Source organism: Rhipicephalus microplus, chromosome 8 (assembly GCF_043290135.1).
Source record: "Rhipicephalus microplus isolate Deutch F79 chromosome 8, USDA_Rmic, whole genome shotgun sequence".
In the NCBI taxonomy this organism is placed as follows: domain Eukaryota; kingdom Metazoa; phylum Arthropoda; class Arachnida; order Ixodida; family Ixodidae; genus Rhipicephalus; species Rhipicephalus microplus.
Window position 1 is genome coordinate 31890981 of NC_134707.1, and position 27561 is coordinate 31918541.

A 27561-nucleotide genomic window follows, 5' to 3' on the forward strand; every position below is an offset into this window, starting at 1 on the left:
TATATATAGAGAGAGAGAGAGAGAGAGAGAGAGAGAGGAGAGACTAGCTTTCAATGACCGCATTTGGTTGCAGCCATCTTAAATTACCAAGTTTTATTCTAAATAACTATGCGAAAACAATGTCATGATCTACGAGATACTGAGAGGCTTGATGTATAAAAATATTTTTTGCTTACCATGTAAAATAGTAAAATATACTGTTATTAGGCCGTTGCAAAGAGCTTCCATAGCTTGTAAGATTCTGCAGTGTTTTGTTATAATCAAAGTGTTCGTTCTCGTAACCTACCGTAAAATTTTTCTGTAAATGTGCAAAAACAGCAATTTTTACAGGTCAGTGTGTCTAGCAATTTTTATATGAAGCATACAATTGTCGGCATTGTAACCCATTGGAGAGATTTTTGTCGCTATCAATTTTGGCATGAATGCTATGTGAAAAGAGAGAAAATCTATTTCGTGAAAACACAAAGTTCTGTCAGTGCTCATATAATCACCAACACGAAAGAAGTACGATTTAGGATTGAAATGCCCGAAATATACAAAATGAGGAAAAGCAAGGAAGGCAAAGCAAAGCTATCATTGTCGTCCAGCGGTTGTGATTTAGGTTACTTGACAGCTTATTTTTAAATCAATGTTCTCCGAAGACCTGCGGTGGCATTTCGAAATTTTATGTTGCTTAGAAGAAGAGTTGTGCAAGTATTTTCTCATATTTTGGCAGTGCTTGAGAGCATGATCGTATATTACTTTGGGAACTTAGTTATCCTGTGAATTCCTAGCAATGTAACAAAGTGTGTTTCATTGCTGTTGAGACACCCCTCTTGCCACACCATGGGTGTCCGGCTTTCTGCAGCATACACAAAACTGACTGCTCATAGAGGCCTAAATTCAAGTAAAGTTTGGAGCACATACTTGAGCAAACAAGATATCTCACTAATGGCAACTAATTACTCCTGTTTGCTTTTGCAATCGCGATCTTTTATCTCAGGAGTTTTGTTTTGTTCCATAACCCCTGACGTGAAATTGAGACTTCCCGATAACCTGCCTCGTCAGCTTACGACAGTCTAACATCGACTTCGCCTCAACGCAAGACTTAGCGATGGCTTTATGTGCCACCTAGGCTTAGTACTAAGTACTTAGTTATGCCTTTACACCATGTTCCCGAATCGTTCGAGCATGAACTTCAAAAATACACACGGGTCACATGCGTTTTCAGTGCCGTTAATATGAGTAATAAAATGTTGTGGTTCCAGTGTGGACACCTGCGCAACTCCTGAGAGCACTTTCAAGAACTGTGAACTAGGTTCGTCAATGCTAACACACTTTTTTCGATTAAATCGCTATGCATTGATCAAAAAATAATATGTAAGTGTAAGGCTGTCATTAGTGCATCTAGCATTCAATCTGCAAGCCTATCGAATGCCTTCGGAAAGTTTTACATAAGCGAAAGGAAACACTAAGAGCCAGAATGTTTACTATCACTCCTGAATTCTTAAGTCGAATACATCTTTAAATAACTCATTGACAACTTTACTTGTGTCAGAATACCTGTCGAGTGGTGTCTTCATGATCAGACGTGAGACCACGGTAAAAAGGAGCACGAATAAATAATTGCGGAAACCTTATATGTTCTGCGTTGGCAACAAGTTTACAAGCAATTAGCTTTGACACAATTCACACCATTTGAATTATAACGAGTAGTTCCCACCAGAATACACGTACAATGGATGACTGCTAGGTAAAGTGAATGAGACGATTGAAAAATATGTATTCATCACATCAGTACAAAACGGTGAGAAGTTTCGAATTTGGCTCCTCCTGTGATTTTATATCAATTGAAATAAAATTTACAGGCTTCAAAGGTGCTACGATACATCTCCCCCGGAGTACTCGTGATTACTTATGGTGTCGTGAAAGCCTCAGGCGTAGTGAAGTAGGGTTCTTTCACAAAGTTTTTCGAGCGTGGAGGAAGAAACAAATCTGGAGGATCCACGTCGGGAATATGGACCAGTAAGAGAACTATCGGCACATTGTATCGACACAGAAGTGGGTCACGGTAAAGGTGGTGTCAACTGACACATTTTCAATCGTGAAGGCCGTTTACTCCTGTCCAGCGCGGTGTTCACCGCTAACCTGTTTGCAACTTTCTAAAAGGCATGTATTCAAAGTACACTAGACGGTATGACCTAGATTATGGTCAAGTGTAATAATAACAAATAATTTTCTCGTCTGTCTGGTGATGCTTTAAAAAAATTTATGACAATCCTGTTTTCCAACGTATGTTGCACGGGAAGTGAAACGAATTTCACAAAAAAAGCATCGCTTGACTTTACAGTTGGTGGAGCATGACACTGCGACTACACGTGCATAAGTTGAGTTCCCCTCCACCAATATTGAGTGGCCGCGCCTTGTTGTGAGTACAGCCGCTTTACAGGTTATTAATTTAGAAGCTGTTATCTTGACTCCTGCCATAGTGTAAGGCCTTTCTATTGGAAAGAAAGAAAGGAAGGAAGAAAGAAAGAAAGAAAGAAAGAAAGAAAGAAAGAAAGAAAAACATTAGCCACTGACAGTAATTTTTGGACAAACCTTGCAATCGCACTTCGTAGTGCAAGAATATGGTACCGGTAATTAACTTCGTAATAATTTCCTTTATTTTACTCTATAGGCATACTTACCTGAGCCACATCTTTGACAGAGATATTAACCATTACAGAGTGATTGTGAAAGTACTGTTGAACCTGAAACAAAAAGAAGCGGGTTTATTCAGCAATTTAGTTGGTTTCAAAGGTCTGACTATTTCTTCGGTCATTTTTTTCTTTTGTGAAGAAGTTGACTAAGATATCTCAATCTATTCTCTTCTACTAGCAAAGTAGGGTGCATTTGATTTCATATCCACACGAAAAACTTTGGATTTCGTCGCCTTCTATTTGAAAGCTTCTAGCACTCTCCTTTCGCTCATTCAGAAAAAGTTCATTCCTTCATTTCGCAAACATCCTTCATTGTTGAGTGGCTAAGGTACTCGGCTGCTGACCCGCATGTAGTTGGTTCAAATCCCGGCGGCTGCATTTCTGATGGAGGCGGAAATGTCGTAGACCCGTGTGCTCAGATTTGGGTGCACGTTAAAGAACCACAGGTGGTCAAAATTTCCGGAGCCCTCCACTCTCATATTCATATGGTGGTTTTGAGACGTTAAACGCCACAAATCAATCAATCAATCATTGTTGATGATAGTTGACGAGTGCCTTATAAAGGCTTCAGCAGCTGTCATAGATAAAAAAAATATACCGAAAACCTATGCGCAATGAGATGAAGATGTCTATTACGACTCGCAACTATCGCTTGTTGTACAAGCGCATGTTCGAAGTTTTCACATCAGTAGACGTAGATAATGACCATGGCATGAAAAGAAGGAAAAAAGTTATTAAAAAACAAACCAAGGCCATTAAAAGTATATAATAAAATAAAATTGTGATCTCCAAGCATCATTTTCTCAGAATGTGTCTGCCAGAAGCAATAAGAATTTTCTCTGGTTTCTCCTTTGATTACATTTTATTCAGAGAATATTCAAAGGCGTCATGCATAACTTTTTCATGCAGCTATGAACTAAATTCAAAAATGAAGCATATATATTCAGAAATTACTGACTGCTAGCATTTCAGAACCCTTTGAGTCTGAGTGGAGCTACAAAGATTTTTTGTCACACACTGCACTTGCGTTTCCTTCTTCGTCCCGGCGAATGAGCTGATGCTACGAAAAAAGAGATACTACGGAGTAGATGGTCTACAACCACCTGACTCGTGACATTTAGCGCTTTTAGTTTCGAACAAACGCGCAGCTCCTCAGACTGATCGCGTGCGCTCAGGTGGTCACGTCGCGGCTTCCCACGGTGACCTTAGTAACTCCCGAGCGTGCCGTGCTCATGTAACTAAACGGCTTGGTGCTTTGTTACAAACCGCTACATTTAGGGGCGAAGTACCTTAAAAATAGCACTTGTCATTTCATCGTCATTGTCCGCGTCATTGTCATCGCCGAACAATTAGTTCGGCGATAACAATGACGCTGATCACAATTACGGATAAGTGTGTTCAAGGCCACACACGGTCTTTTTGCATTGAATGAAAACGAATGCCAATGCGCCGTCAGCCACGAAAACCTAAGTGGCAACGCCGACAACAAGCTGCTACTCATTGGAAACATTCTCATTAGCATTGGTGATTTTTTTTTATTCCATCATAAAAACCTGGTCAGAGTCGTGAAACAGTCTGTCGACTAATAAGGTGCCATATGTTCCCTGCTTCACTTGTAATGGCTATCTTCACTTGGTACGTATTGCTACAAAAAGTAATGTGAAGTGTCAACTTTCGTTTCGAGACTCGTATTCGCAAGGATTTCGGAGGTCATACTATAAGATTTACCTGAATGCCGTCTTGTGGCGCTGCGAATATTTAAACCCATGGTAAAATTTGTTTTTCTTTTATTTACCTTCAAATTTCACGTTATCTATTGTAGGAATACGTACCTAAAGAGTCTAATTTTAAAATTCTAGGAAAACCAAAGTAGAAGAAAAATTCTAGACACCGAAAACACCACAAGAAGAAGGAAGATGCTAGTAGATAGAAAATGCTATCTTGTGCTCGCATAACATGACGCTTTTTTTATGTACCTCTGCCTTCTTCTTGTGGTGTTTTGGGTGTCTGTAATTTTCGCTCAATATAATGTACCCACCAGGCCACCCACTGGTACGACAAATTGAAACCACTACAGCTAGAACAAGAGACTCTAAATCTGAAAAGCCAACTTATACAGGTGCAATACAATTTCGTACCCGAGTCAAATGAGAATCAAGCGGGCATTTTATCTTTGCTCTGTCTCAGTGGAGTGGCGCAGAACACTTCTTTTGAGCACTCCTTTGCTCTGGCACTATTGAATAATTTCTATAACTGGGTATATTGGTCACATTTGCTGCGTCACACGTTTAGTTTGTCAGGTGTGTGGTGGCACGTAAACTCTAGGCACGCCAGTTAATGTGCTGTGTGGTTAATAAATAACTAGGAGTTGGACGTTTAATGTTCTGCCTGCTGCCTGTTATTTCCTTTTTCGCTATTGTGTATATACTTGATGCTCAAACTGAGGTTTCTTAGATCATAACGACATTGAAATGTACCATCTCATGGAATCGGCTGTACTTCGTCGTATGTACTCTGTGATGAGCCCTTCTTTGTCGCTGAAAACTTTTTAGACAGCCGTTTACGTCGGTGTTAAATGTTGCTGTAGAAACTCGCTACATTGCTTGCTATGCATAAACAGGTGGCACATGAATGGATATGAACAAAGGCATTCTCAGAAAGGTCACCACACCAGTATTTTTGTCTCAATTTTTTTGCTGCTGAGCAGGTAATAATTGCTTACTGTTGCAGTGAGTGAGCTCTTAACATCTCAAGAAATAATTTAAACATAGTAACCTTTTGCTGCCTCCTATATTCATTCTTACTTTAGGGGAAACACCTAAATATAACTCGAGAATATAAATAACTACGAGCATAAATATTCAAATTAAAATAAATAACTTTTTTTTACCGCAGAAAGGTAGCCATTTAGAAAAGAGGTTCAGACTCCTTTCAGGACAGACCGCATGGCAGGTTTGAGAATATAAAGAAACGGGCTCTCGTGATAATTTTAGTGTGATAATATTCAACAAAATTCACCACCAAAGACGAAACGCTAGCCTTAAGTGCGGCTTCATGAACCTACCTGGCTGAATATACCAACAAAATAGTCCTTCATTGAGCTGTTCACCATAGTTTCGTTAGTTGTATCATAGTACACGTAAGCGTGCACGCTAATATTTTCCCCAATTGATGTGTTTGACTTTCCGCCTGAAATAGGAAGGTAAAGTTACGTTACCAGTTGCACGTAAAATGCTCCTCAAAATGTTGCTAACCCAAGCCTTGAATTTTTGTGAAAGGGAACATTCGAATGAGCGGAAGACAGCCTCATATCATCCATGTGCCGCGGTGCAGTGGAGAACTGGGGAAAAAAAAGAGAGAACGTAGTGCCCTTCCTCTACAACCTGCACTATCATTTAAATATGTTTTTCTGGAGCGCTTTATAAATTTTTAATGTTATGTCGAGACTTTTCAGCGAAGAAGGATTTTTTTGGATTACGACTCTTGCTATTTTACTTCCGCGTGGCTGGTATTACCGCAAAATAAAGGTATCTAAAAGGATGGCACAGCTTACAGCAAAACGCTCGAGGCTGGGAAAGAGCATAGCTGGTGAGCCTCTAACAAGTCCTAACTTCACTCAAATCTTACACTCTCGTCTGCCCTTTTTTCACCTTTTTAGATAATATACTACACTATACTATATATTGGTAAGGCGCTCTAATTTATTCTCTTTGTAGTGACTATTTTTGTATAAGGTTTTTATTATGTTTGCTTCATTTTCTCTCGTTCTGTCTTTATTTCCATGCTTTTCTCTCTCTGTGTCGCTCTTTCTAAGTACTCACTTTTCTATACTATCCAACTACTTCCCACACTGATCTATGAAAACTAACACTGCAACATACAGCTATAGCGATAGCCAATTAGCAGCCGTACGTTTCGGCTTCTCTTGTTGAACATGTGTACAGAATGCTAGAGTGGTGAATGAGCACGTTTGGGCTCATGCTGATGATCATTTTATATCTGCGACACATGCGGTCTTTATGTATGTAAGTGTGCCGAGCTGGAAAATATAAGCAGAACACGGAATGAGTGTGAGCGTGGAGAGACTGCCAGACGTGCTCATGACACGACTCGGCTGCATCTTGCTTGCTGCCTTCGCTCCACATTGTTGTGTGGTCACGTCAGCGATACATGATGTTTCTTGGCTCCACACAATGCCTGTAAGCGTGTACGCAATCATTGCTCGAGCCCACTCCGACGTCGTTAGAGTATTTAGAAGGAACGTCGTTGCTTTGGCCAAGCTGGTCACTGTCCGAACGATTGGCGGTGATTTTTGTGGTGACAACAGATTCATCGTGATCCGCGTGCCATTCAGGTGGTACGCCGGTAGTCAGAATTACGTGCTTGTCATTTTCAGCAAGTTCGCAAGCCATGCCAAAATGGCACATGTTTGCCCTGTCTGCTAAGGGCGCATCTATAGAAGTCGCATTCTCGGCCAAAGACTGCTGTGAAGTCTGCAGAAGTCGTGCCGACTGATGTGATATGGACTCCCTGCTACCCGCGGTCAGATCTCGTGTCGTTGGCTGAAGGTTTGTCCGGTTGTCGAAATTAACTTGGAAGTGTGACATCGGTTGTGGTACTAGTATAAGGGTTTTGAGCTTCATGTCTGATTGCTGCTTTTGGCCGGATGCCCTCGCACCTCTATGCCAGCATGGAGACCACCCTCACTTGTAGCTATGATGGAGCTCAAGAAGGGTTCAATCTCGAGGCTGCAGCTGAGTGATCTAGTTCACCTCTTGAGCTTCCAGACTTTTTGCAGGTACCAGACTCAAGTTTATCATGGCCGAAGACCACTACCGAAGGCAGACCTTGCGAGGTGCGTCGCTGCGACGATTCGGCCATGGGGAATCACCTCGACTGTGCAGCTGTGCCTTTCATTACCTCTGATGACTTTTTGGTGAACGACGCGTGGACAGAATCCATAGCCCCACGGAACTCACGGTGGCAGAATTCATAGCCAAGGGCGCGTGGACAGGTCCGTGGGAGGCTGATTGAATGCTTGAGTCCGATTGACGGGACCTGCGCCCATGTGATATGATAGTTAACTGCGTTTCCAGGCGAAAAAAGTCCACATGAGTCATAAATCATCGCCAGCTGAATCATCGCAAACAATAAATCGTCTCCAGCTCTGTATGAATTGCCTAATATTTACAAGACAGGTGTTCGAATCTGCCCTAATGCTGATTGTACAAGGTCGTCTCTGCACAAGCGTTCGGCTTACATATACAGGACCCTCTTGCCGCTCATTGTAAAAAGTGAGACGCACTTAAGGAGTTTCAGTGATTTCATTGAAAAGGTTCGCGACATGGTACTAGATGACAATGACAGCATCGTTTGATTTACGGTCATTTCTTTACAAGTGTACCTGTTGGTCTTGATGTTAACGTGTGCAAGGCAGCCCTTGAGTCGAGCCAATCATTGTCGGACAGAACGCCCGTCGATGTTCTTCATCTTTTAAGGTTGCTTCAATTCTGCTTAGAGAAGCCCTACTTTATCTACAGTAGCAAACACTACAAGCAGGTACATTGCACTGCAATGGGCTCTTCTATGTCCGTCGCTTTCACAAGCCTCATTATGAAGGCTGTTGAAAACCGGCCTCTCACTTCATTTGCTGCCCCGCCCAAGCCTTTCCTTCAATATGTGGATGATTGTTTCTGTGTTTTGCAACGGAATGCCCCGCCACTATTCTTGCAACAGCTAAATTCTGTGACGCCGCGATACAGTTTACCATGGAAAAAGAATCAAACAGCTCCTTCCGTTCCTTGACGTCATCGTGAAGCGAGAAGGTAGGCGCCTGACATTCAGTGTCCACAGAGAAAATACACATACTGGCTGCTTTCTGAGCGTCCATTTTGTGCAGCCATCTTGACATAAACGTTCTGTTGTGTCAACACTCGTAAAGCGGAGGAAGAAGATTTCGGAGATTCGAAGATTTTTTGTAAGGAAGAAGACGCAGTAGAAGATCCAGAGACTGTTCAACGGGAGCTGGCTGCTTGTGGATACCCGCCTTCATTCATGAACTTGGTGCAGTGACAACTGCAGCGCCCGGCTAAATCGCAAACCATTGCTACAAAAAAACGCGCATCGGTGCGTTATGTCCCAGGCTTCAGTGAAGTCCTCGCTCGGTTTTGGCACGGCTACGACGTCCAAGTGGCTCACGTTCCGACACGAAAGCTCAAGGGCCGTCCCACAAATGTCAAGGATAAGTTGGACAGGCATGACTTTCCCGGTGAGGTATACAAATTCCTTGCAAAGACTGTGAGTACGGATACGATGGCGAGACAGGAAATTACAAAAGAAGGCTTGGCTTCGGGAATGTTTCAATGGCGTTAGGAACAGGAAATTAGATTCTATAGTTTTCGTAGAACAAGCTGCAATCTACTGGGCACGCTATTCACTGGGATAAAGCCCGCATCATTGCCACAGAAACAGAGTTGTTACCACGATTGCACATAAAATCTCCAGCCATTCATACTACTGCGCATACATTGAACCGGATTATTGGGACAATCCCCCCTGTGTACGCGCGATGTCTGAAACATGTGATGAAACGTGCCTAAAAAGGGCGCACTATGCCATTGGCGGTCACTGTGAACAAGGCTCTCGTGTGCATGGGGATCCGAAACGTCTTTTTAACTTTTGTGTGTTTTACCCTTGTCGGCGTTTTTGTTACTTTACACAACTGCAATATTTCATGTTGCATTGTGAAGGCTGTATACAGGACCCACTCGGACCCCACTCGCATCCCCACTCGGACCTAAACAAGAATGATACAAGAATGATACAGGACCAAACTAAACAAGAATGATACAGGATCCCCACTCGGACCTAAACAAGAATGATTCGGTCCCGGTTCAGCTGCAGGATTTTTTACGTATTTTGTTCGCATCGTTCTCGATTTTCGGTGACTGATATAATGATGATTTTTCACTCACAACAACGACGCCGAACACGGAATTTCTGCGAAATGACACATTTATTGTTCTCACGTTAAAACAAGAGCTTTTCAGACTTACCATGCAAAGCATGAAAGAAGTAAGAAATGATCATATTAGGGCAAACTGCAAGTTTTCACACCGAGTCTTTTGCTGTGTAAAAGTGGGTTTGTGCAAGAAAGAGCAGACAAGTTTACCAGGGCCGAGCGACGTTTATTACTATATGTTCAACGGTGCATGACGCGGTCCCGATAAGCCACAGACAGGATAAGGCGCATGCATTCTATCTTTGGCGCACCTGCGCATTTTCGTCTCAACAATCAAGTGCAGCTCTCATCCGAACACCACACATTCGTCATCCCGCGACAAACTCGCGAATGTGCAATGTTCTTGTACTTCTTGAAAATGACAGCATATACATGAAGTAAATTAGCTTGAGTAGGTGGAGCTCCGGAGGTCATTTGAGTTACTGTGAGTGCCCCGTACATTGGCCTCTAGAGAATTGAAATGAGTGGAAACACGTGTTACAGTGCGTACAATGGTTGCTTTGTCGCAGTGAAAAGTCCACTCCGCGAGGGCCTTTCGCTGGTGAGAGTGCTCTCATGATCATTTTTCACCAATGGAGAAAAGGCGTGCGTTGTCTTGAGCGCACTTGTTCTTCATCGTCTTAGTCGCAGTGTATACACAGGGTGTCCCACGTAAGTTTAGCCAGAGTTTAAAAATATGCCGGAACTCGTAATTACGACAGGACCAAAAATGTATGTTGCTTACTGTTGCCTGGAACTAGTCAGATTTTTTTGTGTTCTCAAACATTCTTTATTTAGATATGTTTAATGAACTAACTTTTCAAGAAAGGAACATAGATAAAAAATTCATTGAAAAAGTTGTAGATCGGTTTGTGAAACGTCCGATTAGACAGTTTTCTACTTTATATCTGATAGGTATTAGTGTTTTTCTGCTAATTACAAATGCTAGAAATACAAAAAATACCACGTGACATACCCGCCAGTGCACCAGCGCGCACAATGATTCTAGTGCTCCTTAACGTTACACGTACGATTGACCGTAGCACTCGCCCCATTGTGCTGTCTCGGCAGGGCCGCAACGACGCTGGGGACGTTATGATGGACGCGTTTCGCTACCGGCCGCAAGAACGATAACCGCTGTGACTGCTTATCGCTGTCATGAACCGGTGCAACGGAAGAGTGTCATTCGTACGCGGAACGTTATGGAGCACTAGAATCGTCGTGCGCACTGACGCGCGAGCGTGTTTGTCACGTGGTAATTTTTTGTGTTTCGTGGGCATTCGTAATCAGCAGAAAAACACTAATACCTAACAGATATACAGTTCGAAACTGACTAATCAGACGTTTCGCAAACCAATCTACAACTTCCTCATTGACTTTTCTATCAATGTTACTTTCTTGAAAAGTTAGGTCATTAAACATATATCTAATTAAACAATATTTGAAAACACAAAAAATAGTCTAACTTCAGGCAACGGTGCGCAACATGCATTTGGTCACGTCGTAATTACGTGTCCCAGCACAATTTTTAGCTCTGACTGATGTTACGTGGGTCACCCTGTATAGTGGGTACCTTTCATGTTCTATGCCTGTGATGACAGAATCGAACATGCATCCGAGCGGTCTCGGAACAGTCAGAGGAACTTCCATTTGGTTCCTGAGAAACAGATATACGAAGTTAATGATGACGTGTGGGTGAAGTAGTGGGATGGTTCAGCGTTGCCGTAAATCAGCGGTGACATTGACCACGAACAGTGCAAATGACTTCCAAGCAGTGTCCAGTTACATGAAAAATTTATGGATCATAACTGTTACGTTGTGCTGAGAAATTCATTTTGTGACCATCAGTAGATTGTGCTACCGGAGATAACAATAATATGGCAATGACAAGGTCTGGGCATGTTTCCCGAGCCGTGGGTGGCTGTTGGTTGTTTCCAGGCAAACGAGCATTTCATAGATCGTATTGAGACGTCGTCTGCTGCACAAGCAAGTGGTTCATGATCATTAACGTCATCATCTTCATCGCCTTCGTCATGGCGCATAATGACTGCTTTGCATGTGTTGTGCCGTGATGGACGAGAGAGAATGTGTAGTCGAGAACGCGCTTGTGCGTCGTCATCGGCATCAACGTCAACGGTGACTATGACTCACAATGCCGACGAACAAGCCTCGACGTTAAATATCTCCACCCTTAAAGCCAGCTCTGCATTTCCCTTAACTTGATCATTCAAAACTTGGCAATGCGTTTTATTTCCGTTTTGTGTCCTCTTTAATCACAGAGTTTGCTATGAACAGATTAATTAAGTGTACACGCAACTTGATACGGAAATTGCAGCGCTGGTCCACATGCAGTTTGGAAAAAGGTTGTCAGAGGCACTGGAAACTTGAAGAGTGAATTTTATTGAAATGTCCGCGACAACAAAAAGGAGCGTGCAACAAATTTTGGGGGGGTTTTGGTGAGACGCCGAGTAATTCAACAAGTTGTGACCGAATCTATGAGGAGAGGCTCAGGCCAGACAGTGTCTAGTCATGCGTGCTAGGCTATCCCCACCTGCTGCGACCTCACTACCTCCACCACTTCCCTGTAAAAGTTCAGATTTAGAAAAAACGGGTGACGGCGAAAGCAGTAAATTTTTTACATTATTCATGTCATAACCGCAGGTATATATTAAAGTCATATCAACAAATTATCTAACCCAGTTACAAATTTTGGTCACAAGTTAACCCAGTCACAAGTTCTGGCGGCGAACAAGGCAGCACCGAGGCGTAGGCCACCAGATAGATGGATAGGTACAGATACAAAATAGAAACCCTCGAAGTGCCTGTGGTTCGCAGAAGAAGGCTTCAAACGGGAATTTACTGATTCCTACAATACTGCCTATATTGAGGCAGTATTGATGCATATCGACGCAACGCCAGCTGGGTTGGACATTTTGGCTATCCGCACTAGCAGCACTGTAATATTCTTATCATATTACCACAGAAACTTCCGTCGCTTGAGCGTTACGCACACCACTCTGTCTAGCTGGCATCGCAGACCAAGCGAAAGGCTTAGCGGCAGTGCACCCCCTTCATGGGCGAGGGCTCAGACCTTGCGGCTAGCACTTGAGGGCTCCTGATACCCACAGACTGCGCGTTCCTTCTGTTGTTCTCTTTCACTCTATCGGTTACGCCAATGCCGATGGTGACACCACTCAAGACGGTAATCAGAGCCTAAGAAGTTGGAAGGTTCTTCATTAAAGTAAAAATCTTAGAAAGCTGTTTACTTGACAAAAAAGTATGACCTACTGCTCACACTGACATATTACGAATTTTATTTTAAAATGGCACCTTAGCAACGCACATGCATATGAAAAAAAAGCGCTGCAAATGTTTCATGTCAGGTATACATAAAGTGTTAAAGTCTTCAAATAAGATGAAGGAAATATAGGCCTCTATGATTCCATGTTTGGGGTGTTTTTTGTTTACGATGTAGCTTTCTTATCACAATACACAAGGAAAATTCAAAAGAAATCTAAATAATCTAAGGGATGTAGATGCCTTGAATTTATGCAAAACGAGCCGTATTTCAGATGCTGCTGTAAACGATTATTAGTTTATAATAATAGAGTAATCACCAGGTATCAAATAATAGTAAATGTCTATTCCTATATTTTTTTCCTAGAAGTAAAACTGTATACCTTAGCTTAGAGTAAAAAAAAAACTGCCTACATGTACATTTCATCACTCAGAACAACAAATATTTATAATGCGTAATTATGAAAAAATGAACTGATAGACACTCACCTTCCAAAACAATATTACTTGAACATATAATGGTACAAAAATACAGCACGCAGAAGCATGCACAAATTTTGTCTAACGTTGCCATCATAAAAATATCAGATAGTGTCGTGATGTCTTCAGGATGTTCTTTATGGCAGGCTACTTAAATACGACACAGTGGTGCGTTCTTGTTCTAACCTAGTGCGTCACGAGTGTTTTCTGCACATTTTAGCTGGAATTGTAGTTTCAATAAACGGAAGGAATATTTCAAAACAAAGAACGCAAAAAAAGTGTATACGAACTGCTGGAAACCTTTCTTGCGTTGTACACTTTCCTGGAAACAAAAGCATAAAACCTTCCAATTGTAGAAGGTGTAATATGTCAACACCAACGTCACTACAAAGACATAGATACTTCACTGGAGCGAGGTCACGTTTCTTTAGGCTCACTCACTTGTATTTTAGAGCAAAATGTGTTATCAAACCACAACAAGGTAGTCGTACCTGTCCGATTGATTTAATGATTGATTTGTGGGGTTTAACGTGCAAAAACCACCACATGATTATGAAAGACGCCGTAGTCGAGGACTCCGGAAATTTCGACCACCTGGGGTTGTTTAAAGTGCCCCAAAACCTGACCACATTGGCCTAGAGCATTTTCACCTCCATCGAAAATGGAGCCGCCGAAGCCGGCATACGATCTCACGACCTAAGGGTCAGCAGCCGAGTACCTTTGCCACTAGACCATCGTGGAGGGGTGGGGGGTTATTCTCCACCACCCCTGCCGATAGTGTATACGTAAGCGCTAACGCAAGAAATAGGAAAATATAGGAACTATAATAAAAACGTTTATGATGAAACAAGGTTGGAACCTTGTCCGTTTCCTGCCAGCCCAGAATTCTACCACTGAGCCATGTCATTTTTATTACTGGTTTCTTAGCATGCCTTGTCTGTAGTGGACACTTTCCACTATAATGCACATGATGGCAACAAAGTAAGGATAGGTAATTAACATATTAGTAATTACATTAGGATCAACTCATAAATCAAAACACTTGGCTAGTGAAAACACTGATTGATTGATTTGTGGGGTTTAACGTTCCAAAACCACCATTTGATTATGAGAGACGCCGTAGTGGAGGGCTCCGGGAATTTTGACCACCTGGGGTTCTTTAACGTGCACCCAAGTCTGAGTACACGGGCCTACAACATTTCCGCCTCCATCGGAAATGCAGCCGCCGCAGCCGGGAATCGAACACGCGACCTGCGGGTCAGCAGCCGAGTACCTTAGCCACTAGACCACCGCGGCGGGGCTAGTGAAAACACTATCGAGCTTATAACTTCCGAGTCGACTATACTTCCAACAAGATTTTTGCGTGCACTAAAGCGTCAGAGTTCCATAACTATGGTGACGTGCTAACTGACTTCAACATCTTCCAAACGAATGCATAGGGAAGACTGTAGATAATGCTGTCAATCTAGGGTAGTTGTTATAAAATGTCGTTTTGGCAACAATCGTGGAGTGCACTTCGTTTATGTGCCATGGCGTGACCGCGGGGGAAGGTATACGGAAGCAGTCATACGTAAAGAACATAGGTAAATGATATCACTTCTTGTGCACCACGATTAACTTAAGCAGCAGTCGCCATTAGCTTGGCTGCCTCTAATTCTTAGTCTAAATATAATATTTTTAATCACTGTAGGGCACGTGCTGATTCCTTGGAAGATTTGGTCATGCTACTGACAGAACAAGTACAACGAAACAGTAGAGAGATGCAGATTTTCGTAGTCTATTTCTGACTCCTGGCCCCCAGTACCTTCAGAAGAACGAATCTGCTGATTTAGCACCCGTAGCACTAACTCAATAGGTAACCCATTTACTGCTGCAGATCTGGAAACAGGAGGCTGTATTATCGTAGCTTGCAGAGCCAACAGTTCAATTCAAGCTGTCTGAAAATACTGAAGCAGAACATAATCAAGGCCACTGCATTTATGATTCATTGTGCAACTTTTACAAACGCCTTGAACGTGCATTTTCACTGCTTTCAATACACGTGATTCCTTTTGAGCAGCAGCTGCGAATTCAAACACGAAATGTGCATAAGCTATCGCACACAATGGTTCATTGTCGAGGTAAGTATAAGAGAACGAACGCCAAGGGCGTGCGCGATAACGTAGCCGCGAACTAAACATGGCAAAAAAGGAATGCGACGTAAGGGCATTCGACCTTCCTGTAAGGCAGACCGGAAACAGATATCAAATGGTGAAACTGACGTGTGCTACATCTATCTTTAACTGCAGCAAGCATATCATTTTCAGTGCTTGGTGGCACTGACCTCAGACCAAGCGAGCTGAGGCCACGCGTCGGAGTGTTCGAGATAAAGGTGCCGACGACTGTACATGTTGCCAGAAAGGTTTCCCATGTCTTCAGCTAGGAAGCTGAACTCCGATAGTGTTCCATTGCTTTGCAGAGTGTACAGACAGCCAAACCTTTAACTATCGTGAGTGAGCGACGAAATTTCTGTGCGTCAGCGCCGTACGATGAGGGCGAGTTGCGAACAGGGCGAGGGTAACGCATGACCGGAAAGCGCGCTCAGCAGGCCCCGACGTCTGCCAGGCTCTTCTTTCTTAGTATCTGAGGTATAGCGCATCCAGGACGGGATAGAGAAAAAGACACATAACACATACACAGCACTGTGCATGTGTAATATGTCTTCTTCTTTGTCCGTTCCTCGATGTGCTATACCTCAGATACTATGGATAAACAACAAGCCAACCGTGCAACCTTATCAGCACACTGCAGATAAACCGCGCTCTACCGCTTATCTCATCAGTGTGGGCTTGAGCGTAGCTTGCAATGTTAATTTCCCGATTTGTGGCTGCAACATTTACCTCCCGAAAAAAATATATGACCGAAACTATTCGCCTTCTCAACTCGGTGGGCACAGCTGATCAGGCTTTGTGGACCGTGCTTAGAACTCAGCTCCGTCGTATGGCGCTGACGCACAGAAAAGTGCCACTCACACACAAGAGAGTTGGCCACATGTACAGCGATGCACGCTCTACACTAATATCGGCGCGAAGAACTTCAGTCGTCGATAAACTGGTCATCGTTGGGTCGTGCAGGTCATCATCTGTGCAGTCGACGTCGGGATCGGTCGGTACCTCTTCTTTTTTTTTTCAGAAAGCACTCGATACTCTGTCTGTAGTCGTTTCTGCCTGCGACTAGTTCACTGCTGCATGGAAGCATCGGTGTTTTTTTCGTGCTGTAAACTTAGTTTCCGGCTTGTCGTGGGTGTCCGGAACATGAAAGAACCACTATCTCTGCCAGATCTCACGTCGTTGACAAATGTAATTGTCAGTGTGTCAAAAAAACTTGTATTGCGAAAGCAATCATATTGACAATATCGGTTTAGTTTTGTCACCGCCAAAATCCTTGTTCTTACACACACACACACACGCACACACACACACACACACACACACATATATATATATATATATATATATATATATATATATATATATATATATATATATATATATATATATATATATATATATATATATATATATATATATATATATATACATATATATATATATATATATATATATATTGTGGACATTTAGTATGCCAATCCTCTTCATCTGTACATTATCATCATTATCATGTGTTGCTCATGCATCTCATCGTTGTCACGTATCATCATCATCTTGGTTCGTTCATCTCAGCTGTCGGCTCCCGGTTCCTCGGGCCTAATAAAGGTCTTTCAAACCAAGACTTCATACGCGGTGGAGCGTGCTGTTAGATCCCTCGTCATCCTCTCGATCACTCTACCCCCTGGAGCTACGTTCAGGTCGCCGCTTGGGTCAGGTGTCCGGAAATATGTCGCACCAAGAAGAGGTCGGTGCTGCAACCGTTCCCACTCCGCCACCACGTGCCGCACCTTTTCACGTCATTAACAGCTTCCAGCGTGAGCCGCATCCCTTCGCTGGTATGCGCGGGGAAGATGTGGAGGAATGGCTGGACGATTTCGAACGTGTCGGCGCTGCTAACCGGTGGGATAACACCTACAAACTCGCATACGTGTCATTCTATCTCATGGGTGTCGCGAAGACGTGGTTCCTCAACCACTTCATCGACATCCCCGACTGGTCAGCCTTCAAAGATCAGCTTCGCCATGTCTTTGGCACACCGACTGTTTGTTCGGCTCTCGCAAAGAAAGCTCTCGCGGCTCGGAAACAGCACATCGGGGAGTCGTATACATCCTACCTACATCGAGGATGTCCTTTCACTTTGCCGCCGGGTTGAAACCCCAATGACAGAGTCAGACAAAGTACGCCAGCTTCTTAAGGGGATTGCACCCGTCGCATTCAATGCCCTTGCAATCCAGAATCCGGCTACCGTTGCGTACGTTGCGACAACCTGTCAGCGCCTCGAAGAACTCGAGTCTATGCGCCTACAACTGGACAGTGACGCGGCCCGTATTACGGCGGATCCAAACCTACGAGACACAATAAGGGTGATTATACGCGAAGAATTAGAACCAATGGGATTCACACTACCTTCAGTGTGTCCCATTCAGTCTTCTTCAACGTCATTGCGGGATGTCATCAGGGAGGAGCTCGCGTCCATGACCCACTTGGCCCACCTGCAGCCCACTGTCGCTCGTACTCTCCCATCGTTCTCGCATGCCGTCGCCGCACCATCAGGCACCGTCAGCTCGACGTCGCCGCCACCAACGTACGCGTCGGTTGCTGCCGCACCTCCCAGAAGCTTTCCCACGAGCTTTCCATCACCACCGCCTGAGCCATCATCTGTCCCTCTCACTGCTCTCTCTCCCGGTGCATATAACACAAGCTACTACCCTCCTCATCGATCGACTCGCCCTACGTGCTATTATTGCGGCTATTGTGGTCACATTTCAGACTTTTGCCGCAAGCGCCAGCAAGATGAGCGCCGAGGGTACGACATACGCGAACGAGACTATACCGCAGGAGCCTTGTACTTGGCCGTCGTTATTCGTCACCGCCGCGTCGGTCTCCATCTCCGCCAGCATCCGGTGAACTGCGCAGTAGTCATCAATCAACCAGACGCCGTTCACCATCGCCCTACCATCGCTCCTCTTCTCCTCTTCAGCCTGCTTCCCTCGCTTCTGATCGGCGTCCGGAAAACTAAGCGATGCAGTTTTTGGAGGACAAACTGCATTCCAACACAGTACTCCAATTCCTCCAGCGCGCCCTTACAATATGATTGCAGACTCAGTTGAGGGAGTGGACGTTGATGCTTTGGTGGACACTGGGGCTGAGTTTTCTATTATTCGTGCTGATTTGTGTACCCGTCTTCGAAAAGTCACGACGCCTTATGATAGACCAACACTGGTTACAGCCCAGGGAACAATGATTCGCCCTTCCGCTCTCTGTACTGCCCGTGTGCTAATCGACGACATTCTTCACCATATCTGTGCTATCCCCGTGCTCCCACGAACTCATTTTAGGCTGGGACTTTCTTTCATCTGGTTCCGCGGCTATTTGTTGTGCACAACGTGTCGTCCATCTTACTGACACAGACCACTTGCTTAGTGACGAAACCTACAGGCCACTTCGACTCATCGCTGCTGTAGACATCGAGTTATCCCCAAATGAACATCAATTAGTCACAGTTTTGTCCAACGACGTTGACTCTGGTGACATTTTGGTCACTCCATCGCCCCGTTGCCTTAATAAAGGCATAGTTCTCGCATCAGGTGTGGCTCGCTTCAACAATGGATCAGCTGTCCTCGTTGCTACAAACACCACACCATATAAAATTTTTCTGCCGCGGGGCACTACTGTCGCCTGCGTTGCCGATCTGGAGCGTGTGTGCGTCGTGCCTCTTACCCCTGCCTCCCCTAAAGGCCATCCTGGAAATCATGCTGCTTCCTCGGCCTTTACAGCAGCCATCAACAAGGACTTGACAGACTCGCAGAAGCAGCAGCTGCTTGATTTGTTGCAAAAGCATGCAAACTCTTTTGACGTTCATTCATCCAGCCTGGGTCAGACAACTGCTACAGCACAGCGTATTCAGACCGACGGAACATCCATCATGCATCGTCGTCCGTACCACGTCTCCCTAGCCGAACGAAAAATCATTGAGGAAAACGCAGACGCTATGCTGCAACGGGAGATAATCCGACCTTCAACCAGTCCTTGATCGTCTCCAGTGGTTCTGGTGCGTAAAAAAGACGGTTCCGTACGATTTTGCGTCGATTACCGAGCACTCAATAAGATCACTAGGAAGGACGTATACCCCATGCCACGTATCGACGGCGCCCTCGATTCCTTACAAGGTGCTGAATTCTTTTCAAGCCTCGACTTGCGTTCCGGCTATTGGCAAATCCCCATGCACGAAGACGACAAAGAAAAAACTGCGTTTGCAACCCCGGGCGGCCTATACGAATTCAATGTTATGCCGTTTGGTTTATGCAATGCGCCCGCAACTTTTGAGCGTTTGATTGACACCGTGCTGCGTGGCCTGAAACGGAAGACTTGCCTATGTTACCTCGATGACATTGTTGTTTTTTCATCGACGTTTCCTCAACATCTGCAACGCTTGGACGAGGTCCTGACTTGCCTTGCGGGCGCTGGTCTTCAAATTAACACCAAGAAGTGCCATTTCGCCAGCAGATCTATCAAGGTCCTCGGTCATGTTGTGAGCAAGGACGGAATTCGTCCAGACGCTGAGAAAACTGCTGCGGTGCTTCGCTTCTTTCGCCCTGACAAGCCGAAAGATTTGCGAAGTTTCCTTGGTCTCGCCTCTTACTTTCGGCGATTCACACAAAACTTTGCCCCCATAGCCGCACCACTCTATAAGCTACTAGCTTCTGGTACGCCCTTTCAGTGGTCTCAGGAATGTGAATCGGCTTTCGGCAGGTTGAAGAGTGCCCTCACGACCGATCCTGTACTTTCTCATTTTCACGATGGTGCACCGACCTTCCTCTATACAGACGCTAGCGTCCACGGTTTAGGAGCCGTTCTCCTACTGCGTGACAACTCTTCGCGAGAGCGAGTCGTTGCGTACGCCAGCCGCGTCCTCTCCGCAGCCGAGAGGAACTACACGATCACCTAGAAGGAGTGCCTCGCCATCGTTTGGTCAGTGCAGAAATTTCGTCCCTATCTTCACGGCCGCCATTTCACCATTGTGACCGACCACCACGCTTTATGTTGGCTTTTGACACTCAAGAACTTGTCGGGACGCCTCGGCCGCTGGATTCTACGCCTACAAGAGTATGATTTTGCCATCGTATACAAGTGTGGCAGAAAGCATAGCGACGCCAATGCTCTTTCTCGCTGCCCACTACCAGCGGCTCCCCTCAGCGTTTCCGCAATCACTTTGCGCAACACTCCCTCGGAGTCCACGTCTACGACGGTTTCCTCTCTCGCCTCTATGGACCAGCTACCTTCGGACGACCCGCACGATTTTTCTTCTCGACAGCTGGCTGACCCATACTGTCGACGTATTATAGGCTACCTCACTGGCAGTTCCCGTCCACCTAATGCGAGGCTCCATCGCCAACTCTCGCAGTTCAAGTTGGACAACTCGGTGCTGTACCGCAAAATTTACCATCTTGACGGTCAGCGCTGGGTTCCCGTTCTACCCCGATCGCTTCGGTCCGAATTCCTCAGAGCACTTCATGACCATCCGACGGCTGGTCACCTTGGTTACCACAAAACCTACGATCACCTTCGAAGTCGGTTTTATTGGCCAGGTATTACCACTAGCGTAGCTCGGTACGTTGGGTCCTGCACTACCTGCTAATGTAGAAAACAACCCACATCTGCTCCAGCCGGTACACTACAGCCTCTTCCGTGCCCAGCCACACCATTCGAAGTTATAGGCATCGATCTTTATGGCCCCCTTCCAGTCAGTGCTGCTGGAAACCGATGGATAGTAACAGCCGTTGACCATTTGTCGCGCTACGCCGAGACGGCATCCGTCACTACCGGTTCAGCTTCTGAAATTGCCGATTTCATCCTCCGAGCCATTATACTGCGTCATGGTGCTCCACGTGTATTTCTCAGCGACCGTGGAAGGGCCTTCCTTTCACAACTAGTGAACGAACTTCTTCGCGCCTCTGGCACAATTCACAAGACTGCCTCTAGTTATCATCCCCAAACTAACGGCCTCACTGAGCGATTCCACCGCACTCTTGCTGACATGATCGCCGCCTACATTCAACCAGACCACAAGAACTGGGTTGTAGTTCTACCATTCGTCACTTTCGCCTACAATACGGCTATTCAGCGGACAACCGGCTACTCACCATTTTACCTAGTTTATGGACGCTCCCCTACTTCTTTCCTGGACGTCTCTTTTTTTACCTGCCATGCGGATTCATCTCCATCCTCTTCAGAGGAATACGTTTCACGGCTCGCAGAGAGCCCCCAACGTGCTCGTATAAACACTGAAGCCCGACAGCCAGACAGAAAGCTAGTTTATGATGAATCGCATCGTGCTTAATCCTTTCAACCTGGAGACGAAGTGCTCCTTTTGACGCCTATTCGCACACCTGGTTTGTGCGACAAATTCCAGCCACGATTTATCGGGCCGTACACAGTTCTTGAAGAAACTTCACCAGTGAATTATCGCGTGACGCCACTTGTAGCCCCAGCAGATCGCCGTTATCGAACTACTGAGGTCGTCCATGTCTCCCGTATGAAGCCCTTCATGCGACGTTCTTTGTCCCCTTCACTTGCCGCGGCCAGGCTGGCCGCTTTCACGTGGGAGGATTCAGTGTGGGCATTTAGTATACCAACCCTCTTCATCTGTACATTATCATCATTATCATGTGTTGCTCATGCATCCTCATCGTTGTCACGTGTCATCATCATCTTGGTTCGTTCATCTCAGCTGTCGGCTGCCGGTCCCTCGGGCCTAATAAAGGTCTTCCAAACCAAGACTTCGTAATATATATATATATATATATATATATATATATATATATATATATATATATATATATATATACGGGGATGGATGCACTAGCCTCCTCTTTCTGCGCGGTAACAAGTGGGGGGGGGGCAGTTGGCTTATCGTTCCTTTGCTATCACGGCAACAATAAGTGCACAGTTCTCGCTCCCACAGCAGGTGGGAACTTCTACGGACCGCGCTCTCAACACAAAGAAAACGATGCCAAAAGTGTACCTGAAGCGGCCGTTCACATATAGACACGCTACACACAAAAAACTGCCAGCAGCAACGACATATGACGTATGACCCTTAGTACCAGCATGCGATGCCCACGGTAGGCGCTTCTCATCAACGATGTTACTACGCACGAGATTTGTTGTGGTAATCTACAGTAGCTGCGCCACAGGAAACTTAGCTACTTGGCAGGCGCACGTTTACTACGAATATGTTGCTATCACAATCAGTGATTTGCCGTCTTCGCAAATTTGCAAAACTGTGACATTTTTTTGTTATTTAGCCGAACTTGTTTCCTCGAAACCACAAGGCAGACTACAGCAATACACACTGGTTCTGATAGCGATGAACGGAGCTTCGGCTGTCGATAATCTGATCCGATGCCAGGCGAGTTGCTTTTACACATGCGCATCGGAAGTCAGAGTATTATCACTGGCAGCCACATTTGTTCTGCAACTGAACTGTATGCATTCTGAACGCAAGCCTAAAAAATGATGCCACGATAATCAGGAATTCTCTCAGACACTGTGGCATTAAGAAATATACTATTCAAAGAGTGGCAACTGGAACCTTTCAGCAAGAAAGGGTCTGACCAACTGCTAGCTGGCGCACCCATCCTCGCTTTTACTCCTTTTAAATATATGCAACAGCCTCCTCAGGAGGGCATTGAATACCAAAGTTCGGCATCAATTTTTTGAAAAATAGAATTTAATTAAATTATGCAATTTTTCGTATGCGCTCTACATCATGTCCCACACAGGACATTTTTATTATTGCGACAAAGACCTTCCTTTAAAGCATAATATATTTTGTGTTAACTGTGTGCTGTTCGGCTGGTGTTGTGGATGAAGTGAAGTAGTGTCTTGTGGAATCTATTTTCATATATCCAGAGGTCGTAACTGGCTGTGTCACTGTAGCGAACGTCGGCTTGATCTAGGTGACGGGAGCGTTCTGGCTGCAACCCTTTACATGTCCATAAAAGGTGGTATGAATCTGCTTGCATCGCAGAAGTGGCACAATACGGACAGGTATCACCAACTCGTAAATGTGACCAGTTCTATGACAATATGAAGGCCTGTGTAAGGGCCACCCCTGCCCGAAGCCTCCTAAGCACAACTTCCTACGCCCAAGTAAGGTGAGGGGGGAGAGAGCAAACACACGGTGGAATGAGAGCACGTGTATTCTGCCGGAAAACATTTTTTACGGGTATGGAGAAAGTTCAGGGGCTGAGGTGGAAGGGGAATGGCTGGAAGGTCTATGTCTGGAGGGCAGTGTGCCTGCTGGTCAGCAGCATTGTTGTGTGGGTTCGCAGCATGGCCTTGAATCCAATGTACTTTTACGCAATTAGCAGTATTATGGTTCAGCTTATGAATCGCCTGATGGTACCGCCAGGTGGCGCCGTTTTGTTTGGCTGGCAGCACACAGTGCTCCACTTTCACGTGTTCTTGGCCCGTTACCGGGCCCCACCCGTGTCTGGACAAGCTCACTATTCCTTCTAGAAGACTTCTGGGACACGCCGACACCATCCGGGCCCCAGTACGACCCCAGGCTGGCCCTCCAGGCCCCTTCAAAAGTACGAAGGCACCGTGCTAACCCTAACGCGAAATGCCTGCACCTCCACGATGCAGCGTTCTGCCCAGCACTCGACACCAACGACAACTTATGCCCTGTCGGTAAGCCCAGTTTCCTCCAGTCGTACTGCTGATACAGCCGTGCCTCCGCTGTCAACATCTGGCATTGTCACCAGCCCCGTGCCGACACCAATATAGCAACAGGCAGCGTTCCTCAACAGCGCGCACGGTTGAGCAACGTGCAACGCTGGTGGCGTCTCTGCTACTCTCAGCTTGATAGCCACGCAAACGCCGGAGCCCGAGAGCCGTAATGCAGCGTTGGCGTTGCAATCAACCACGCCTGCTGCTCTCCCCACCTTGTCTGCATCTGGCCTATTCATTGGAAATTCCGAGTCTGCCGACAAGCGCGTTTCGCCGAGCGTCGTTCCTTCCATCGCCGAAGTTTTGCCTTACATCACTTCAGCTGACGACTTATCGACGGAAATGGACTTCACGGCATCGCAGGTCAACGAAGACAGTATGCCATCCCCTGAAGGCAGCTGGAACACCGTTAGTGCCAATCAAAAACCTGCCTCGACCGCCCACCCCCGCTCCGAGCTCATCACCGTCGGAATCCAACTACCACCTGGAACACTCACGCCGAAACTGCCTATGATCTGATTTCTACCATCATAGCCGCCGCAAATCTATCTCCCAAGACCAGTGCGGAGGTCACCCTTCAAGCCAAACCTGTTCAGAGCCTTGTATTTCTGAAAAAGCACTCACCTCTCACTGCCCACCTCCTACTCTCCCTCACAAGTCTGGAACTTAATGGTAAGCCGATCACTATTAAGCCCTATGCCCCCAGTCCTCCAATATCATGTCTCGGCGTCATACACAACGTCTCACAACACTTCACAACATCTCAGCTCTTGCATGACCTCGAATCCTTTACTTCAGATATACTCGCTGCACGTATGATGGGCTCGACTGAATCCGTCCTCATAACATTTGCTGGAACCATCATCCCTCGCTTTATGTACTTCAAACGCGTTTCTTTTCGATGCCTCCCACATAAACCTAAGCCCTTTACTTGCACTTGGTGCCTTGCTATAGGGCACCGTGCTCATCAATGCCCCCAACACAGCGTTACGACCAAGTGCCGCTGCTGTGCGTCTCCTCTACCAGCAGATCCCGATGCTCACGTTTGCGCCCAACCCTGGTGCATCCATTGCCGAGTCAACACCCACTCATCTCTCGACTCTACCTGCCCCTAACTTCTAGCTAAGCAACGCGACTGCGCCAAAGCAGCTTTTCTCCGTCGCACAGCCATGCGCCGAGCCACTCAGCCTTCGCCACCCTCTTCTTCAGCGCATGAGTTCCTATCACCTCCCGCAACATCCCCCCCCCGGGCTCATACGCCACTAAGGTCAAGGAAAAGCCTCCCATTTGCACTTCTTCATCAAACACACCTTCACCATCTTTAAGTAACGAGAGCCGCTCCTTCGGTCTGCGACTGGCTATGTTGGAGCGCAACCAGCGCGAGCAACAACGCATCTCAGATGAGCTACAACAGAAAATACTCGCACTGACGCAGACACTCGCCACTACCACATCCTCTCTTACCTCTCAACTGACGGAGCTAAATAAGCAACTCACCGCACTCAACGCCCCGACCTCCAGCTCCCATGTAACCAAATTGGCCGACATGGTTGAAACCACCCCCACTGCGCATCACACTCGTTTGATCCAGCTGAAAAGTTCAATTGTCCGGATTCTTACGACCCTCGAAACCCAATCCAAGCGACTGGAATCTTTCACCTATATGCTTAACTCCCTGCAAGAGTCGCTTCTCCCGGCAAAAAAGAAGGCACGCGCACGCGTAGGCGCTTCCTCTTCTAAAAGACATAGATGGCGCGTGAAAAGGACCTTGATATTTTGCAGTGCAACTGCCGCAACTTTCGTCATAATGGTACCCCTTTCCACCAATATCTTCTCACCCGCCAAACATAACCCCATTTTCTCCCTATAAAGGAGACTCGGGCGGCCCTGGCCGTCCCGGGCTACCGCGCGTATCACGCTACGATGGGAAAGCCACTTGCGTCCATTTATGTACGCAATGACGTCTTCGTTGAACCACTAGACATACGCTCCCCCCTCCTGAAACATTTAGTTGGCGTGGTCTATTACCAACCATCTACCCGTATTTGTCTCGCTCTGGTGTCCTTTTACAACCCCCCTGTCACGTCCTCTTTGTTTAGTGCTCTTGGCAAATTCCTGCACTCCCTTCCACCGACCACCCGTATCCTCCTTGGGGGTGACTTTAATGCTCCTCATAGGCTCTGGGGTTATCCCCCAAACACTCAAACCAGGTCGCCTGCTACACTGCCTCGCCCAGGAACGCCATCTCACCCTTCTTAATACTCCTGACACCCCTACTCGAGCGGGCACTGTTTCACAGCGTTCCACTACACCCGATCTCACGTTCTCTCGGACTTCCCTTCCTTTTCACTGGCAGGTGTCCGCTGAAAATCTTTTCAGTGATCACTTTCTCATACACATCACCACCCCTCTTTCCCAGAATAGGCGGAAACAACGAGTCGCTCACACTGACTGGGAAGCATTCCGTAATAACCTTTTGTCTGACTCATTTAAAACTTACGACGACTGGCTACGCGGATCTACGCAGCAATGACATCCTGTAGTCGCCGCGCTCGTTTTCAACTCCCCATTCCTGACCCTGATCCTCACTTCCTCCGCTTATGGCGACGTCATCAGCGTTTGAAACGCGCTCTCCACTCACAGCCTCACAACGTCCAACTTTCCTTCCGAATTGATGCTCTGTGGGCTGAAATTATCGCTTACGGCACTTCTCTCGAGCACTCTCGTTGGAACACGCTTTGTGACGGCCTTGACTCCGCACTGCACTCACGCGTTACATGGCCTCTGTTTAGGTCTCTCTTAGGTACCAAGCCTGCCATTGCTCCCACCCTAGCTAAAGCTCTCACTCAAGGGACTCCATCTGATGTGTTTGAAAATTTGAAATCTCTGTATCTCGCACCCCCCCTCCCCTCACACCTTCCTACCCAGATTACTGTGGCAAAGCTAACCCAGTCCTGGACCACCCACTCATGCTCAGGGAGCTGGAATCTGCCTTAGACACTCAATCTACCCGCTCGGCACCCGGTGAGGATGAGATAACATATACTAAATTACGTATTCTCCCCGACAACGCGAAGGAATTTAGCTTACACACATTCAACGAAGCATGGAACAGCGGCTGTCTTCCAAGCTCTTGGACATCATCTCTGATTGGCATGATTCTGAAGCCGGGCAAACCTCCATCTCTCTAACCATCGCCCTATCTCTTTGACGTCAT

At 46.0% G+C, this 27561-nt stretch overlaps 1 protein-coding gene across 1 annotated transcript in view; it reads right to left on the reverse strand.

Moving 5' to 3' along the window:
• The window catches only part of LOC142768914 (uncharacterized), a 50251-nt gene extending 36629 nt beyond the window's left edge, over positions 1-13622 (reverse strand). Inside the window, exons 1-4 of the mRNA XM_075871465.1 lie at positions 13468-13622; positions 5746-5870; positions 2670-2732; positions 177-298 (exon numbers count right to left, since the gene is read on the reverse strand). Of these exons, the coding sequence (XP_075727580.1) occupies positions 177-298; positions 2670-2732; positions 5746-5870; positions 13468-13555 (398 nt within the window). The 5' untranslated portion in view covers positions 13556-13622. The remainder of the gene's footprint in view (positions 1-176; positions 299-2669; positions 2733-5745; positions 5871-13467) is intronic.
• Positions 13623-27561: the final 13939 nt, after the last annotated feature.